The sequence below is a fragment of the Gavialis gangeticus genome, unplaced genomic scaffold, assembly GCF_001723915.1.
Source record: "Gavialis gangeticus isolate Ggan-Ray unplaced genomic scaffold, GavGan_comp1, whole genome shotgun sequence".
Classification (NCBI taxonomy): Eukaryota; Metazoa; Chordata; order Crocodylia; family Gavialidae; genus Gavialis; species Gavialis gangeticus.
The window spans coordinates 25,230,399-25,248,293 of record NW_017729002.1 but is presented as its reverse complement, the minus strand read 5'-3'; the positions used below and the strand labels follow the sequence as shown (position 1 = coordinate 25,248,293).

At 45.0% G+C, this 17,895-nt stretch overlaps 2 protein-coding genes across 2 annotated transcripts in view; one reads left to right on the top strand and one right to left on the bottom strand.

The window, feature by feature from the left end:
* Window positions 1–1,775: 1,775 nt before the first annotated feature.
* KNOP1 (lysine rich nucleolar protein 1) lies at window positions 1,776–17,787 on the bottom strand. Its single transcript, XM_019507697.1, is given in 6 exon segments — window positions 1,776–2,887; window positions 6,648–6,725; window positions 7,325–7,393; window positions 15,355–16,723; window positions 17,667–17,692; window positions 17,695–17,787. Coding segments are annotated over 6 exon segments (1,929 nt in total). The 5' UTR covers window positions 17,773–17,787; the 3' UTR covers window positions 1,776–2,578.
* IQCK (IQ motif containing K) overlaps window positions 17,756–17,895 on the top strand; it is a 121,629-nt gene continuing 121,489 nt past the window's right edge. The window contains exon 1 of the mRNA XM_019507699.1: window positions 17,756–17,833. Coding sequence (XP_019363244.1) covers window positions 17,785–17,833 — 49 coding nt within the window. The 5' untranslated portion in view covers window positions 17,756–17,784. The remainder of the gene's footprint in view (window positions 17,834–17,895) is intronic.

Genomic DNA, 17,895 nt, shown 5'->3' with positions numbered 1-17,895 from the left:
AAATAATTGAGGTGAGACTCCATCTACCATGAGTGCAGGGGCCAGCCTGAATAAAAGTAGAAAGGTCAGTGTGGGCGTTTGCCCTGAAAAATGACTAAAGCTACTTGTCTCTGCTGTTCCTTCTGCTGGATGAATTTGGTACCTGACCACTGCTTTGCAGAACCAATTTAGCTAAGAGAGAGTAAACTGGGCTCCTTACTGACATGCATCGCAACAGCATTATGTTCCAACTGCAAGGCAATGTGTGAACCTGCCTTTACGTGACACTCTTGGTTTTAAACCCATACAATCCCAGTGAAAGTAAGGTAGCACTTAAAGATACAGACGTAAGTACATTATAGTCCGCAATGTCTTCATTGGAAGGAGGGTGCACTGCATGAGTTCAGGTTTCAGCCTTAGCTTATCACTATTTCTGTGGCTCATTTTGCACCTATGCATATACAGCCCCTCTTGTTCTGACGACATCAACAGCCAGGATCCCCCTACTTGCTTCTTAGTGTGATCCATGCCTTCCTTGAACACGTGCAGGTTTTACCCTTTTAGCAAGGAGATGAAAGCAGTTTGATGGTAGCCTGTGGGCCTGTGCGAAGCAGCTAATAGTCACTTCACATTCGGCTGATTTGGGGGACAGTGATTAAATTCAGTGACTTTAATCACCGTCCTGATTCCATTCAGCCAAATCTCTGAATCAGCCAGGCCCACCCCCCATCCACTCTCCCAGCTCTCTGAAAAAAAGCCGTGACTCACTGGGTGCTGCAGGGTGGGGGGATGATCTCTGTTGCCCCATGCTGCGTAGGGGACTCTGCACGAGCCCCCTGACCCCCCCTGCTATCCCAGCACCCCCCATGGCTGCCCCACCCACTGCAGTTCCAGCCCTTTTTTTTGTTAGAGAGAAAAACCCCTGGACTCCACGTTCCTGCCGGCAGGGGCGATCCCCACTGTCCTGCACTGCATGGGGGGGCTCTGCGGGAGTTGTCTGAGGCTGCTGCAGGAGCAGTGAGTCCCAGGGCTTTTCTCATTCTTTTTTCTTAAAGGGCTGGGGCAGCCATGGGGGACACTGGGGGAGCAGAGAGGGGTTGGGGGGCTCATGACAGAGCCCCCCATGCAGCATAGGGCAGCAGGGATCGCACCCCCCCCCAGCAGCACCCAGTGAGTAGGGGCTTTTTTTAAATCACGGGGAGCTGGGGCAGGCAGGGCAGCCATGGTGCGCGGAATGGGGGAGCGGGCAGGGGATGGGGGCTGGCAGGCACCCCCCAATAACCCCTTCCCCCCCCACTTACCAGCTTGGAGTCCGGCTGCAGTTCCCTGCTGCAGCCACCAGGGACTTTCCGAATCATCAAAGCTCTCCGAATCTTCAGAAAAGATTTGGACAGCTTCAAATCGATTTGGGCCTTTTAACTGGTCCCCTGATTTGATTCCGATTCGGAGATTTGGCCACCAAATCGGGCTGAATCTCCTCTGAATCGAATCACTACCCAAAGCTTTGCACAGTCGTAGTAGCCTGCTCTGTGGTAAGAGGAAAAACAATGAGGATCAACAATGCCTCAGCACAGTTGAGACTATCCAAACATGCTAGTAAGGGGAGAAAATAACTAGTCTCTTCTTGCAAAGTGAGCTACTCTATGGTGAAAGTCACTGGCGTAACAACTGCTTACTCTGCCATGCATTTCAGAACCAGAGCGGTACTAAAAGTGAAAGCTCTTACTTTTCTTCTGCATGCTCATAACTACCAGCCACTTAACACTTAGAGCTTCTCAAATATCAAATCCTTCTTGTTTGGATCTGTGCATTTGCTCTATTCATGCATATTTATAAATGCATTTCATGTTGGGTTGTAACTCTACAGCTAGGAGATAATTCAGAGGTTAATAAATAGCAATTTTATTCCAGTTGTTCTGTGATTTTAACTTGCACAAGTTTTGTATGGCTATGAAAAATTACTTTGCTTCCTACAAGACTGTCCCACAGTTTGACAAATCTGGGGTCACATCTTGTTTACAACAGTTTAACTGGATTTTGACCAGAAGCAGGAATTAGCCCTTAAAGCAAAGCATCAGAACATAGATTTAAAACAAGTAGAACAGTCAACAACGCTTGTTAGCTACAGGGGTAACACTAAACATTTAAGAAAGATAACGGTAACTTTGTTTAAAAAGAAGTAGCCCTCTGATCAGGCCTCTTTCAGAGGTACAGCTGCAGAAAAGTGAGGATTTTACTTAACCTCTGAGCCCCTGTGAGTCACTAAAATCTGTTTAAAAAAGAATTTACAATAGTCTTCATTCTGAAAAGTAAACAAATACTTACAAACTTTAACCTGTCCCCAGCTATGGCTGAAGCCTCAAACCTTTGCTGAAGGAGTCATGCTAGAAGACTTCTGGGCTGTGTTTGGGCAGGTTCCTATCCCAGTGTGCACTGAGGCTTCAAGTCACTGCCTCACTTGAGGTTGTGACAAAAGTTGCAAATTTTGTGTTGAACGTAAGTTTGAAATGCTCCGTAGCTTATTCCAAATAAACAGCTGTGGCAAGTAACAATCGAGTTTCCATGCTGCATTTTCATCCCTTCCATCATACTGCACAGTTCAGTCCTCAAATTTGATGGATCTAGAAGCACACTTGTCTATGTGTATTTTTTTGCCGACAGGTTGGAATCCCAGGCCAACTCTTCTGTGGTGCTTCAAGTTCACGGCTCTCTCAAACTCCACATGCAGAGCCTGCTTTAATTTTTCTTCCCCTTCCCTGCTCAAAGCCATGTTTGGCTTCTCTGTGATGGCTGGTGGATCTTGGACTGATGTAGAGCCCTTCTTAAAACCACCCATGAGTCTGAGGAACTTTGCTTTTTCATCTGAAGTTTCAAAAGCAGCTGTGCTCCACTGGCCGAACTTGGTGTCCTGCAAAAGAGAACAAGATTATTAATGAGGTTTTCCTTCAGTAGATCAATAAAACTGAATAACACCAATGCAAACTGTTGCAATCAATGGATGTTCCAAGAAAATGCAGTATGCCAGGGTATGGCTGCTGCTGCCATTCCACCTTCTTGCAGACCATAGGGCTTTGACTTCTGCGCTAACATTCACCCACGCTAACTGCAAATGTAAGGTCCTATGCGACAATGTGCTCAATCGCACACAGCACTTTGCATGCTGTAGCCTGTAATGAAATAAAAGAAAAGGTACAGCTACTAATTAGCAAGGCAGGGAGTTAACACTTGGGATTGTTCACTGAATACTTCCTGCTGCTTTTCCAGTCCAGTCTGTCATAGATTACTACCATGTTTTGTACACTTATACCCATTGCCTGCAGTAGAGAAATTCTGCAGGGCAAGGAAAAAAGCTTCTACAGTTTAATATCACTTTGGATTTGCTTAGTATTAAAGCCTCAACCCTTCTAAAGCGTGTGCAGAAATATTGCAGCACTGTCCACTGGTTTGCAGTACAGATAAGCCACTTAAGGACAATTACAGAATTCCCTTCAACTACATAATGTTTACAGTCTGTCTTGTGGACTAAGGCCCCAGGCAAACCTCCAGAGATAAGCTAGGGTATGTTCAATAACTACCGTCTTTCTGAAGCCAATAGAGAGAACTGCCATGTCAAATGGAACAAAATGTGCTTAATTTTAAGACCATAATGAAAAAAAATGGGGGAGGAGTAGGGAGTAATCCCACAAGAACTCTGTAGAGCTGAGCTGTAGTTATTGCATCACCTGTATTTCCTGTCTTTGTCTTCAGTGTTTCTTTTTTCCTCTCCCTTCAGGCATTCAGCTTCTCTACCATCTGGACACCTCTCCATTCAAAGACGAGGGCCTTTACAGGCCACTCTTCAATTTTACTAACTAGTTTGCCACTTGTCTTTTCAAGAGCAGATTTCAGACTTGTCACCTTCTGATGAATACTTTTCATTTCCCTATGTAGAGTTAGGGAAATGAAAATGAACTTTTTCTAATGAAGTTAGCTTTGCTAAGAACAGTGGACATTTCTAGATGTGCTCAGGTGGGGGCGGGGACACTGATACATCTGACACTGGAGTCTGCTGGAGCGCAGTAATTAACACACTCCTGCAGACTCAATTAATCGTCTGCTTCGATGCACTGTAATTACTACATAATTGCAGTGCATTGGAGCAGCCTCACTGTACATGTATAGGCACCCAATCACATGATTTCTTCCCCAGTTTGTTACTGATTATCCGCTGCTCACAACAGAGATGCATCGTTCACTCATACGCCCAGCACCAATGTAGATAGTTAGTTCTCATTATTTAGCTCTGGATTTTGCTGCTAATGAAGGCAGGAGCTCCCAGCAGTTCCAGTGTTACACAGTAGAGCATCTCATCTAAGGTCCTCTCTTTATTTAGCTAAACTGTACATCTGCTCCTCCCAGATTCAGTTTTACTATGTGCTAAATGCCAAACTATTTGGGAGCTAAATTTAGGCCAAGCTGCCTAAGGGCAAAAGCAAAATTTCTACTTTTGTATTTACGGACACAAGGTTACATCGGAAGCAATTTTCCTTCTTCCCACCTCTGGTTTATTTAAGATCACTGCGTTATCAGTTAAGTCTCTTTACCCAGGTCTTGAGGCTGACCTGGGGGCCACAATGTAATTGCCAGCTCTTTTATTTTTGACATGACTGACACTGCAATATCACTCTTTGAAATTGGATGCTGCCTGGCTAAATGGAACTGTGCTGGTTAATTGACGCCTAATTAAGAAACTGAGAGCTGGATAAACTTTAGAATTCCACCCATGAATTCAAATTCAATTCATGTGAAAGCTTGCAAGCCATCCAACTCAACCCTTGGGTTCATACCAAAACCTTTAGCCTCACTGAGACAGCCAAGAAGCTACACAGCAATACTATACAAGAATTTCAGCATTGCCAACAAGCTACAAGGGCTTGTTATAAATTAAACACATAATGGCCATTCAGCAGACTGAAATACTGCTTTTAAAAGCAGGATTTCCGTAGTATGCAGTTTTTATCCTGTTCAAAGTGAAGCATCATTTCAATTTATATTTCAGCTTTTGTAGAAATACTAGTAAAGTTGTCACACAGCTGGTTCAAGCCAATGTCTGTGACACACAGGCATGCTTGCTCTCTCACTCTGGGATGGAGGATTCACATCAGCACAGATGCAGAAATAATTACAGCTTTTCAAACCCTATAATTTTTTAAGGTAACTACTGGCAATTACTACACATGGCTTTTACTGCAGCATTTCCAGCTTAGTCTTTGTGAAGCTTACTAATTAGTCTTCATAGCTCCTATTCTTCAATGTGCTAATAACCACTGATAGATCAGCATCAAAGGACTGGGATTCCCTGACAACAATGTCATTTTCTGAATGACTTCAGAGTCAATTAGGCTGTTACAGTTTTAAAGCATAACTTTAAAAATAAAAGCAGGGACTTCATTTCCCGGTCCTCCCCCTAAAGCTATGCAAAAATTTGCATGAGTGTTTTCTAGGGTTTCTACCATTTGTTTGATGTGAATTCATACTTCCCTGGAATAGTGGCAGCCTACTCTTGCAGTCCAGACAGCTGAGATAATCCTGGCTATTAATAAGGCCCCCTCCCCCTTTTGCATCCTATTAGCCTCAGTAAAGACGAGATACTGCAGCAGCTGACACACGTTACATGCTAAATCTTCCTGGAGTCAGGGAGCAGGAAATGAAAAGGCAAGGAAGTGAGAAGTGCCTGGGAAATGTGAACAGTTAAAAGATGACTGACTGGGTGGAGGAGAGATCCATTTTCTGTCTTCTCACTCACCTGACCAAGCTTGAGCTGCATATCTAGTTGGAATTATTCATCTGAGACTTTCTTCCCCAAATACATTGGTCAAATTCTCCGTTCCCTCGGTTAAATGTACAGAGGCTTCTGTACTTTGACAGACACAGCCAGCATCTATTCACGAATGACCAAATGCCTGCCAAGCTAACATGGAGACTTTAAAACACACTGGATGGGCTGAATGCTGTGCTCAGTAGTTTGGGACTACCACCTTGCTCTATGCTTTCACTGCTGAAAAACCAGGTGCAAGTGGTTATTCCTTTTGACAGATGTCAGGGTTCAGCAATTCGCTCATTTTCCACAGCTCATGGTATGCAATTTAAAAGCACCGTACAATTAGGTCAGATGTGTCTGTACTGGTGTCCCACTGAAATCGCTGGAGTTATATCGGATTAACTTTAGTATGTTAAAGCCATCAAGAATTACAGCATCACACTTTCAGAGTTTTCCTGAAGTTTCAAAAGGTTAGATTTTTTTCCAAATACAAGGGACATGCTGTTGTACTAATTCTAGTTCCAATGACAGCTCTATTCATGGACTAGTGTTATTTATATTCCACAATAAATAGAAAATGATTTAGCAGCAAATTTATCTTGGCTAATTCTCCAGAGAGAAGGAAAAATGCTACTTTTCAGGACTAATGATGGGACTTAGAGGTCCGTACAATCCCCACTGCTGCTAGAGTTCACTGGTCTGCTCCCAGCCTCTCTCGAGATGGGACTAATTTGTTCTGTAGCATGACCTCAAATTTGCAATCAGAAGAGAAGCTGGTGTGCCAGGCAGTGCACATGACTAGCATACAGATGGGGGGTTACTCTGGGCCATGTTATCTCATAAGAACAAGCTCTAAGTTCATACGTACAGATTTCACTTTGCTTCTGAAACCCATAGTTTTGCCAGATTCTCGGTCGATCTCTTCTTGCAGGGCTTGCCGTCTCAACTAAAAGATGGAAAAATATTGCAGTTATTTACTGTCTATAAAGAAAGTGTATTTTTGTGTGAACGTTTTACTGACTAAATTCACAATATAAAGATGAAGGGTAAAGAAGGCAATCAGAAAACCAATCTGTATTGTTAGGTGCAGCATAAATGCGTTTTCCTTTTGCCCATAGTTTCAGAAAGTAAATCCACATTAGTTTCAGATATTACCATTTTTTACAAGTAAGCATCACACAAAGCAAATATTTTGCAGTTATCAATCAATATTAATCCTTCTGACTGCAGGTAACAGCTGGGCTGACAGGGGCCAGACTACCAAACATTCAATCTTGATATGCTACTTCAAACCCTTTTTACCTGTCACTTGAGATTTATGTGCTGGCCTTGGCCTGCAGAAGGTACGGTGTTTTCCATGTGCTAAGTAATTTTCTATTTTGTGTAGCACTGGCAGAGACTGCCATTTAATTTTTTTTTATTATTGTTTCTTACTTGCATAGATTGTGTGTGATCATGCTCTTCATTAGATATAAAGATACCTCCCTGATAGGAAGATATTAGGCCTTACACAAAACTGCAGAATTTATATAACTGAGATAATACCTTGTCTATATTTATTTCATCACAGTTTCCTTTTCTTTCCCCCACAACTGCTACATCATTCTCAGATTCCTGTAAAACAAGAGGGGAAAAAACCCTATGTCAGTATGATTAAAGGTGTAATCTTGTTATAACAAAGATAATTTTAGTAGAAAAAATTTCCAAACCCAGGCCACTGGCAATTAGCCACACAGTGCCCTGTGCTATTTAGGACAACAGCCATTACTATGAAAAATGTCATTACACCAAAACCTTTTCCAGCTCCTGCCTATACAGGTTGAATCTTTTTACAGTGAAATATCAGTATGATAACATTAGCCAGGCATTTCCTTGAAGTTTATTGTAATGTTATACTGGACAAAGAAATATCTACAGGAATCCATAACAGTGACATTTCTATACGAGTCAGTTATGGAGCCCCTGTTAGGTGACCGCTGATTTATCAAACCCTTTTTCTTGCTTTATAGGCAAAATCTCTTCACAGTAAATTTTTAGGACAAAACAGAGCACCATCATAAAGGTGGCTGTGATGAGATTCCGCCTGGATCTATTCACGTTATGTGGAATTTACTTAGCACCAAAAATAAATGCGAGAGCAGGCTCAGATGAGACGGACTAAAACCCAGTAAAGTGTTAGGTAAGAAGAAACCATCAACTTCTAAACTGAAGATGACAGCTGATCCTGTGCAGCTTCTTGGAGAAGTTTTCTCCAGGGAAAGAGATCTGCTAACGCTTTGCATAACAGAAACACAACTTTAATAAAAGTCTCTGGACATCTGAAACCCTTTCTTCACAAGAGACTTATAAACCTCAGAGGAACATATTATAATCTCCTGTGCACATGCTGGTGATGCAGCGACACTTCAAATTACAGTTCTGTAATAATCAAAACTCGGCCACATTCTCCACTGTGTAAAGAAAAGGCTGAGCTGACTGGCATTGAATCTGTGACAAATGTCAAGACATGGAAAATACAGAGAAGCCAGCTCACAAAGGTCCCTCTGTTATCAGGTTTGTTGTTGTGCATAACGGTTAATCAAGAATAGGACCCTGTTGTGCCAGGTACTGCTCCCAGAGCAGTATATGAGCCCTGTCCCAAAGACATCATGGTCTAAATGGAAAGCACAAACACAGTGTGGGGAAGGGGGTACCAACATAAGCAAAGAGAACTGGGTGGAAGCAAACAGTATATTGTTTTCACATTCTTGTTTTGAGTGAGTTATGTTAGAAGGGTGTCACTACCAGGACGCTTTTTGCCAGAGCCCTCCAAGGACTGACACTGCAACTTGTCTGATGTGCCTCTAGGCTTTATTCCGAGTTTCCTCCCTGTACTATGACCTAACAAGTGGTTCCTTAGACATTACAGCAGCCACCTTTGGGGGTGCTGGCCTCCAATCCTCTGCTGGGTGTGTGGGACGTTCGTTTCTGGAAGCCCCGTTGTTCGAACAAGAATTCCAAGGTTGCTCCTCTCTCCCCAGGGTGGCAACACAAAACACACACTCTCTCTTTGTTTGTCCACTACTTGTATAATTTGTTAATCCCAAACTGTCGGCTCTGTGCCAAGCATCCCTTATTTGGTGCACCAATCCCCCGGCACTCTGTCAGCCACATTCCCTATAAGAAAACCAGAGCTCACCTACTGCCCAGTCACAGCACTCGCATCTCCCTGAGCCACAGGAGCGCTGTTCAATGCTGTTGCTTAGTTCCGGGAAGGCCTGGACTATGGCTAAAAAGCCTTACCATAACTCAATTTGCCAGCTACAGAAGCAATCATCCATATGGAGCAAAGGGAAGGAGTAAGAGCCAGAAGAGCGAAGCCAAAGAGAAAATGGCAGGAGTGGGGGTGGAAGGGTGAGGCTGGAGCGAACAGCCAGTTCTGTCTGTCCAGGGCAGACAACTCCAGGCTCAACGTACACAGGTCCGTACCTCTGCAACTACTCCAACTGGCTGCTCCTCCACAGCTTTCTGTCCAGAGCCTGCAGAAGCAGATGGGATGCAGCTAAGGAAGGGAGCCTCCCATGCACAATTCTGCATGCAAAAAGTTGGCCTGGATCACAGGTACCCTCCAAACCTTAGTCAGCAGTACTCTGCTTTAGTGGCTTCTGCACCTTCTGGTTCTTCTCTGCTGTTTCCCCCAGTCAATAACAAGGGCAGGATTAATGGACAGCCAGTGTAACTGGATACGTAATGAAGAGCCTGGGCTAGTGGAAAATTAACTGAGCCACAAGCTTTTGACAAGCCTGGAGAAGGTGGCCAGAGGAAAGATCTATTGAGAAAGCTACCACAATAATCCAAGCGTGAAATAAGCAAGGAATGCCAGGACAAGGAGATTTGCAGCATACTTACAGGAGCAAGGGCCGCTATTACTTATGGTTGTGGTTTGTTTTTAAGGCGAGCCACAGATAATTCATTTCCAAATCTCCCTTTCATGCACAGACACATAAGGACATCTACCCCACAAATGTGGAGGAGATGCTCTTCACTACAGGAAGAGCCCAGGCTCTTAAAAAAAGAGAATTTGCTTCTAGATGGCCTAGTACTGTCTCTTCAGATTTCTTTAAGACAAGAAAACAAGCAGGGATGACAGGAAAGGACCAAATTCTGCTAACAACTGCCAAGGATTTTATAGCTTGGAGGGCAGGTGGCAGGCAAGAAAGGAGGAAGGGTGTGCACTCATGCTAGGTAATTCCCAAGGAGCTGACCCCCTCCAGGTTACCAAACAGTTGGCAGAACCAGGCTGTCCTTTGGGCTGTGCTGAACCCATAGAAGGTGCATGCAACAACCCTTTGCAGGAACCAACCACCAGCAAATAAACAGCTTAGCAGCAAATGATAGGTGGGCTGGGGCATAGACTGCATTTGCTCTGTTTTGTCCAGTGTTACTAGTTATGATTGGACTACATAAGGGTAATGAAGTCTCATTAACAAAGGCACCAGAGACTTTCTGTTGTGAAACAGTGTTGTTTTAGTGAGAACGAACAAGATACTTAGAGTGGGGCTTACGCAGGTGGAAGCATGCACACAAAGAATGACCACCATTAAGAAGGAAGGCATTCAATGATCATTACCACTATTTTTTCCTATTGTAACCACTCTGTCCTGCTCCTACAGACACCACCAGCAAAGTTTGCTCAATTCAGCAGGAACAGGACTGGGCCCTTGGACACCACCGCAAGGTAACCACTATCATTTTGCTCTCTCTTCACACACATTTCAAATTGCCAGCCAAATCAATGCCCAAGCAGGCCTATGTCAGTATGCTAAAAGCTCAGTAGTCAGACCCTCAAAGGAAGGGAATACTAGGGACAGTTCAACTCACTGTTAGAAATGTGATTTCAGACGTTCTAATTCAGCCTTTATACGGGGACCACAAATTAGGCTAGGTATCAGGAGGCGCTACTTCACGGTCAGGGCGGCTAGGATCTGGAACCAACTTCCAAGAGAGGTGGTGCAGGCTCCTACCCTGGGGGTCTTTAAGAGGAGGTTGGATGACCACCTTGCCGGGGTCGTTTGACCCCAGTACTCTTTCCTGCCATGACAGGGGGTCGGACTCAATGATCTGCTCAGGTCCCTTCCGACCCTAGAAACTATGAAACTATGAAAGGAGCTGGAACCTCTCCATCATGTTGGGATCCCTACCTCCAAATGGGCGTTCATATGGCTGACACATAAAATACGCTGTCAGAGCTACATCAATAAGATTAGTTTCCACTTAAGCCAAATTCATTCAGGGATAATTATATTCAGGGGAAAAAATGCAAGTCTTAGCTACTAGCTGGAATCACTGCATATTGTCTAAAAAAATAAAACAAAAAAACCCCTTGGCCAGCATGCTTGCTCCACAAGCAGATCAGTGAATTTTCTGAGAGATGCAGCAGTGTGTGACATGCATTGGAGATGAGAAACTGGTCCAGAATTGTGATGCAGTGAAACAGGAGACCAGTACTATCAGCAGCATATTACAGCAGTGTTAGCAGGCCTAACAATAGCCAGATTTCTAAATCTTGAGAGGAATTTCATTGGGGAAGGTTTCGCTATTAATTTAAAGAGGGGTGGACACGAATAGAAAAGACAAAACACATATCTCTCTCCCTATCTCCTGCTGTGTTTTCCATCTAAATAGTTCAGCACCATCATGCAGTTGCATTTATCACTATAAAGCTTATCTTGCCTTTGTACGCATGTGAGCATGCAAACAACGTCTAACAGTCTCAACAGAGCAATATCAATTTAATTAGAAAGTGTATCCCAGCAATAAAACCATTTTGTCCTTCTAAAGGTCAAAAAGAAAAGTCTAACAAAGGCATTTACATCCCCATGTCTCCAGTTACCCAATGATAAAGTACTTATATACATACAACCATACACCCTTCCTGAAAAAGGCTATTTCTGGACTTCCATGTAAGTAAAAAAATCCACTTGTACACTGAAATGTAGACTAGAAGTATTGGATCTTAGAAAGCAGTGTGGGTTTCTACAGAATCCAAATTAAGGTACAGGGAGACATACCAAAGCAAAGTACAGTAATAGGTTTCCCAGCACATACTTATGTTTCCAAGTGTGTTAAATATAAATGGTATCCCAGACTAAACAACCTTGGGAGCCCATCATGACCAAACATATTGCCAATCTTAACAAAAAGTCGGAGGAAGTACTGCAGCTCTCCCTGTAGCTGCTGCAGCAAGCTGCCAGCTAGAAAATACTGCTCCAGAGCCAGCCACGGTTGAGGAAGAAGGCTAATTTTACAGTGTTATGTTGCATGAATTGGTGGTTAGCGCAGAAACTAAGGTTGTAAATTCTATTCCCTGCTCTACCACTGACTTACAGCATGGCTCCAGGTACATGCTATCTTATCTGGACCTAGCTTTTTCTCTGCTGTAACACCAATGGAATATTAATTACTTCTGGGAGCAGCTGAGACCAAATGTATGTAAAGCTCTTGTAGAGTCTAAGAAGCTCCATGTAAGTATAAAGTATTTGTAGAAATCCTGCCATCTAGAATTTGATTTTTAAATGTGCTGAGGCACCTGCAGCTCCCATCAACACTGAGCTGTGTGTTCTTCATGCCCATGGCAATCAAGCAGGTCTCTGGCAAGTAAGAGCCAGATTTTGAAAGGTATTTAGGCATGCAAGATGCAGATAAGGAGCCCACTGGGATTTGCACAAGTGCCTGGAAATCAGTATACCTGTAGGCACTTTTGAAAATCTTACTAAAGCAAGGTATCTTTAGGTGCTTATATATACTGAGATATTTGGCCTTATGACCATAAAAGGAGAAAGGAGAGAAAATAATAAATGATCATAATAGCATGCTACCACTATTTTTAAGCAGTACTAAATATTTTGAAAGCCTTCACAGAGGAAAAAAATACTGCTTTTTGTGGACTGTTTTTTTAAGGCATGTCAAAAATGTTTCTAGTCACCCCTGCCCTTACCACAAGGAAACAGGATGTGCATTTCCCCAAATACATGCCACATACAGCAAGCTCATTTAGAAAGAACAGTTAGGGCATCACGGGGTTATAGTGTGTTAAGAGTGCACAATGAGATTTTTTAAGTCAGCCAAAGCAGATTTTACTTCTAGTTACCCTGGACAAGTTGGACTCCTGGAACTAAAGTTTACCCATCTCTTAAAATACCCAATTTTTCATTTTGCCTTTTAGGGATTGTTTTAATTTAGGATTTAGCACGTTTCCTTACAGATCCTAACATTTGATCAGTTGAGGTTTGTAGGTGAACATTTTAGACCTTGTCTACACTTGGGATTTTCCTCAAATTGTATGTTCACAGTCGGAATTTTTCCCCCTTAAAGTTTTCCCTTTGTTGCTATAGGTAAGATATTTCTACCACTGGTGGCAACAGTGGGAGAAACTTAAGGGAAAAAAGTAAGTTTAGACAAGGTGCTAGTGGACACTACCAGGTTAGCATCTTATCTATTCTAGATGGTCTGTTTGGATGGCCTGGTGGTAAAGACATTGGCTGGCATGGTAGTCCACACTACTATTGCTGCTATTGCCATTATTAGTGACAATGGCAGAGATATGAGAAAACGTATATATATTTTTAGTGAGGCAAGGCTTTCTTTGTGGTATCTTTTTTGGGACCAACTGTATAGTTGGGAGAGAAATCTGACAAACTTTCAGGTCTACAGCACCCTTCTTTGTGTTGTATGGTGGGTGGACTCCCCTCCCTGCCTCTTGGCACATGGCCTTCTTCCCAGGTATGGGTGATGGCTCAAGGTTGCTCGACTCCCCTCTGTTATCATCAGGGATCCAGGTTTTCCATTTCCCACAGAAAAAAAAACAGATTTTCCCTTTTAACTGAAAAAAACAGATTTCTCATCTAACAGAGAAATGTGGATTTGCACTTTTGCAAAGAGCTCTCTACAGGTGGGCAGAGTTCCAGCCTGCAAGAGGCTGGGGTGAGCGGGAGGAGGGCGCTCTCGCAGGAGGCGCCCTGTGCGTGTGTATGTAGATGGCCACCAGCCAGCCTGGAGAGCAGCTCCCACAGGTAAGTCTGGTGGGGGGATTGAAGCCCCCATAGGGAGGGAGGCAGGGCTGGGACTGTTGCCCAGCTGGACAGTGTGTGGGGCTTTGGACCCAGGGCTGCAATTCACAGGTGCAGGACCCTGGCAGGGAGTATGATGGGGCTGTGGGCAGCTCATCTGGGGGGAGTAGAAGCTGGTGCGGCTGGCTCCCTGTCACTGCACACACTCCTGGGTGGGGCAGGGGGGGCACATGCCCCCCAGATCTGTGCGTGCGGTAGGCTGCAACTCTGCATAAGGTACCCAAGAGGGTGCTCCTGCCCTGCTGCCTTCCCCCTGGGGCCTCCATGACCCAGCAGATAGGACCCAACGTGACAGGGCAGACCAGGGCTGGGAGGGGAAGCTCCTTGCTGCTGTGAGCCCCATGCCACCCTCCCTGTCTAGCAGCAGTAGGGTGGCAGGGCAGTTGTGCCCCTCAGTGCTGCCGGGAGGAGAGTGGGCAGCCTGCATTTCTGTCTCTCCTCCCCAAGGGCTCCACTCCAGCCAAGCAGTGTGTGGGGGAAGGGGAGCCAGGCTCTGTGCTCTGCTTCCTGCTCAGCACACAGCAGTCACTGCCACCTCCCGTGGGTGGCAGCTGGGGCTCAGGTGCTGCTGTGAGAGGCAGGGGGCTGCGGATGTGGGTCCCTGGCTCTGTAGCTCTGGCAGCTGGGGGGCTTGTCTGGCAGGGTTGAGAGGGACAGGGGGCTGCAGGTGCGGGCGAGGGTGACCAGCAGGGCCGGGGGCTATGGCTTGAGAGTGAGGGGCCTGGACCTGCATCCTCATGAGCAAAGGGGGAGCTCTGATTTTCCATGATAAAAACCCCAAAATCCAATACAAAAATGTATAGGTATTTAGAATTGATTTTATTACAGTGACTGAGGCTTCCAAATTGTAAATATTGATACACACACACACACACACACATATATATAGTGGTGTCTCATTTTAATAATGGATTTTAGGGTTTTTTAAATCAGAGAATGTGTGTGTATGTATGTGTGTGTGTTTATCAGAGAATTTGTGATTTTTAAACAGAGAAAACCAGGATCCCTGGTTATCACTGCCACCACCACTTCTCTCAGCCACAACCTGGACCATCCTGGCTACAACACTCCAGCTTTACTAAGGTTTTAGATATAGGCTTCCTTTTTGTGCTAACTCCTGCCAGTTCCACAGGTAGCTTGTGTTTTACATTTTTGTTACTGAAGCACTGACTGCAGCAAAAGGTACAAGACAACAGAAGAAAACAAACAGAAACCCCACTGAAACCTCCCTCAGGACTGTTGCAAGTGAAACTATTAACCTCAGCTCCTGAAAGCTGTTCCCATGGTTTTTACCCACATCCCTGTCACAGCCCCATTTATTTTCCTGTAGCCCTGTGCAGACACAAAGGTCCATGCACACAGAGCAGCTTGTAAAATAGATCTGGTGATTTGGCTTTAATATGTAGAAGAAACACTTGGAGATTTGGTGGTAAGGTGCAATAAAAAAAAAATGTACTTGGAGCTTACCGCTGCCTCACTATCAGTTTTTTCTTCCTTCATCTTGATCTTTTTCTTCTTTTTCATGCTTGGCTCTTCAGCTGAAGTCTCTGGTCTCTGTTTCTTTCTCTTCTTGGGTTTCTTCCCCTCATAGGGCACATTATTATTTTCACATGATCCTCCATCAATGCCGTCCATTGCTGTACCTTCCACAGCCCTCGTTTTGGATTTCTTCTTTTTATTACTTTTAACTGGTGTGGCTTTCCCACCCATGGATGCAACCTTTTCAACGTCTGAAGGAGTTACACACTTAGTTACTTCCTCCTCCTCTTTATGAAGCTTCTTTTTCTTTTTCTTGATTATTGCACTGTCTCCAAATTTCTTCTTGCGTTTTTTTCCAGTGAGTACTTTATCTTGGAACTTGTCTTTTTGGTGTCTTGGTAGGTATTTATTGGGAATGCTAGAACTGTGGTCCTGATTAGCCTCACCTGCTGGCAAAGAAATGGTTTTGCTCTTCTTGGTCATGTCTCTGTCGCTTTCAGAGTTCTGGACAATATTCTCTCTCTCCGTTCCCGGTGTACTTTCGTGGGAACTGATGCCTTGCTTATTTTTCAAGTCACCTACTGGGATGTTGTGTTTAGAAGTCCCATGATTATTGTCCACGTTACCTTTCAATTTTAGTAGAGAGGTGTGTTTATCTTTGTTTTTCTTCTTTTTTTTCTTCTGTATAACATTACCGGATTCATCATTCTGGACAATCCCTTTTCTGTGTTTTTTACTAGTGATTTTTTCCTGAGAATTGTTTATATGCTTTTTTTGCAATTTTTTACTAGAAATGTGACATACACTGCTTTCATTACAGTTCACTGTTAAGGAGAAAATATCTTTGCCTTTCTTCTTTTTCTTCGTTTTGGTTACCTTGCTGTCCCCTTCAGACTTCTGGATGATATTCTTCCTGGGTTCTTTACCAGTGAATACATTTTCCTGATTATCTGCTGTGTAGTTTTTCAGATCTGGGTTGCAGTTCTGACTTTTCTCCAGTGGTAAAAAGTAAAGACCTTTGTCTTTCCTTTTCTTTTTTTTGAGAACTTTAGTTTTTTCCTCTGGTTCTGTTAGTGGTTGGGAATCTGGATGGCTTTCTACATTCACAGAGTTTTCAAAACATGCTTTTTTCTTAGACTTGGAGCCAACTTTCTTTTTCTTAGAATTCACCCAGTCTGAATCCTCCTTTTTTGCCAAACGTTTCTTTTCCTTCACCTTAGGTTTTGCTTGTGATTCACACTGGATGCCCTCTTCAATTTTGATGTCAGTTTGACTCCCAGTGGTTTTCATGGGTTTTGGTTTTTTCTTACGTGCAGTTTCTTTGTCATTACTCCTTCCCTCTTTCTTTACTGTCATTCTGAAAAAACAAATAAATGCACAGCTCAAACATTATACCACAGACCTCTTTGTTTAGCGCTTCACTGTCTTTTCAACTGTTAATACTAAGTGTAGCACTTGAATGTGGAGGAAAGAGAACAGTGGCCCCATTTGCAGACATACACAGCATCCAGCATCCAGTTCCCTTCGCCTGCATCCAAAAAACTAGCACGTAGCTTTGAAGATCAGGACATAAAAGCTGTTTTGTACAGAAGAGAGACCCATCGGGGATTGCTTCTGCCTGCGCTGGAAGCAAGCGACAGCTACTGCTGAAGCTTGTCATAGCTGGCATGGCTTTTCTGAGCCCTTGAATAAGGATCCTTTTCAGAGAGCTCTGCTGGCAATGTCATTAGATGCAACTAGTAATGGACCGGCGATGCCTGCATGGCCATCCTGTTATCCAAGGCTCAAAGGTGCGGGGCAATCAGGGATGAGTCACACCACAGATGGGCTCAATTACATCCAACCACAAGTTAAGAACAGAGAAAAGGAGGGACTGGAGGAGTCTGCACGAGACGCCTGGAACAAGCAAGCTGGGAGAGGAGCGAGCCTCGTGTTTGCTGCTTGTTACCACAAATACAGCCCCGGGGCAAAGAGGCGTTTGGCTGCAGCAGGCTGGGCCTGCCCTACCCTGCCCCCGCTTCCCCCTGCTGCCGGCCGGGACCGCTAGGAGACAGGCGGCCCGAGCCATGACAGCGCTGCCCCTCCCGCGCGAGCCGCGCACAAAGGACGGACCCGGCCTCGGCTTCGCCTCTTCGTGACGACGTGAAGCGACGGGAACGAGGGGAGGCGGCTTCACCCGGCCCGTCCTCTGTCCCGTGCGGCCGAGGGCGCCTGGCCCGCTCCTCCGCCTGTGCCCTCAGCGCGGCGGCGGGGGCCCGGCAGCTACCGCCCCCGCCCCGTCCTGTCCCCACGCCTCCTACCTGCCGCGGCCCCACGTGCGCTCGCCCCGGCCCGGCCCGACCCGGAAGGAAACAACCCCGCGCGGGCTGCGCCGGGTAATGGCCGCGACGGTTTGCCGGTTGCCATGGTGACCCCCCCATGGCGACTGCTGCGGAACCGCGGAGCCTTTGGGAGCGGATCTGCGCAGGTGGGAGCCGCCCCTGTCCCGCGGCCCTTCGCCGTGGGCTCCCCCCGCTGCTGCGCCCAGCT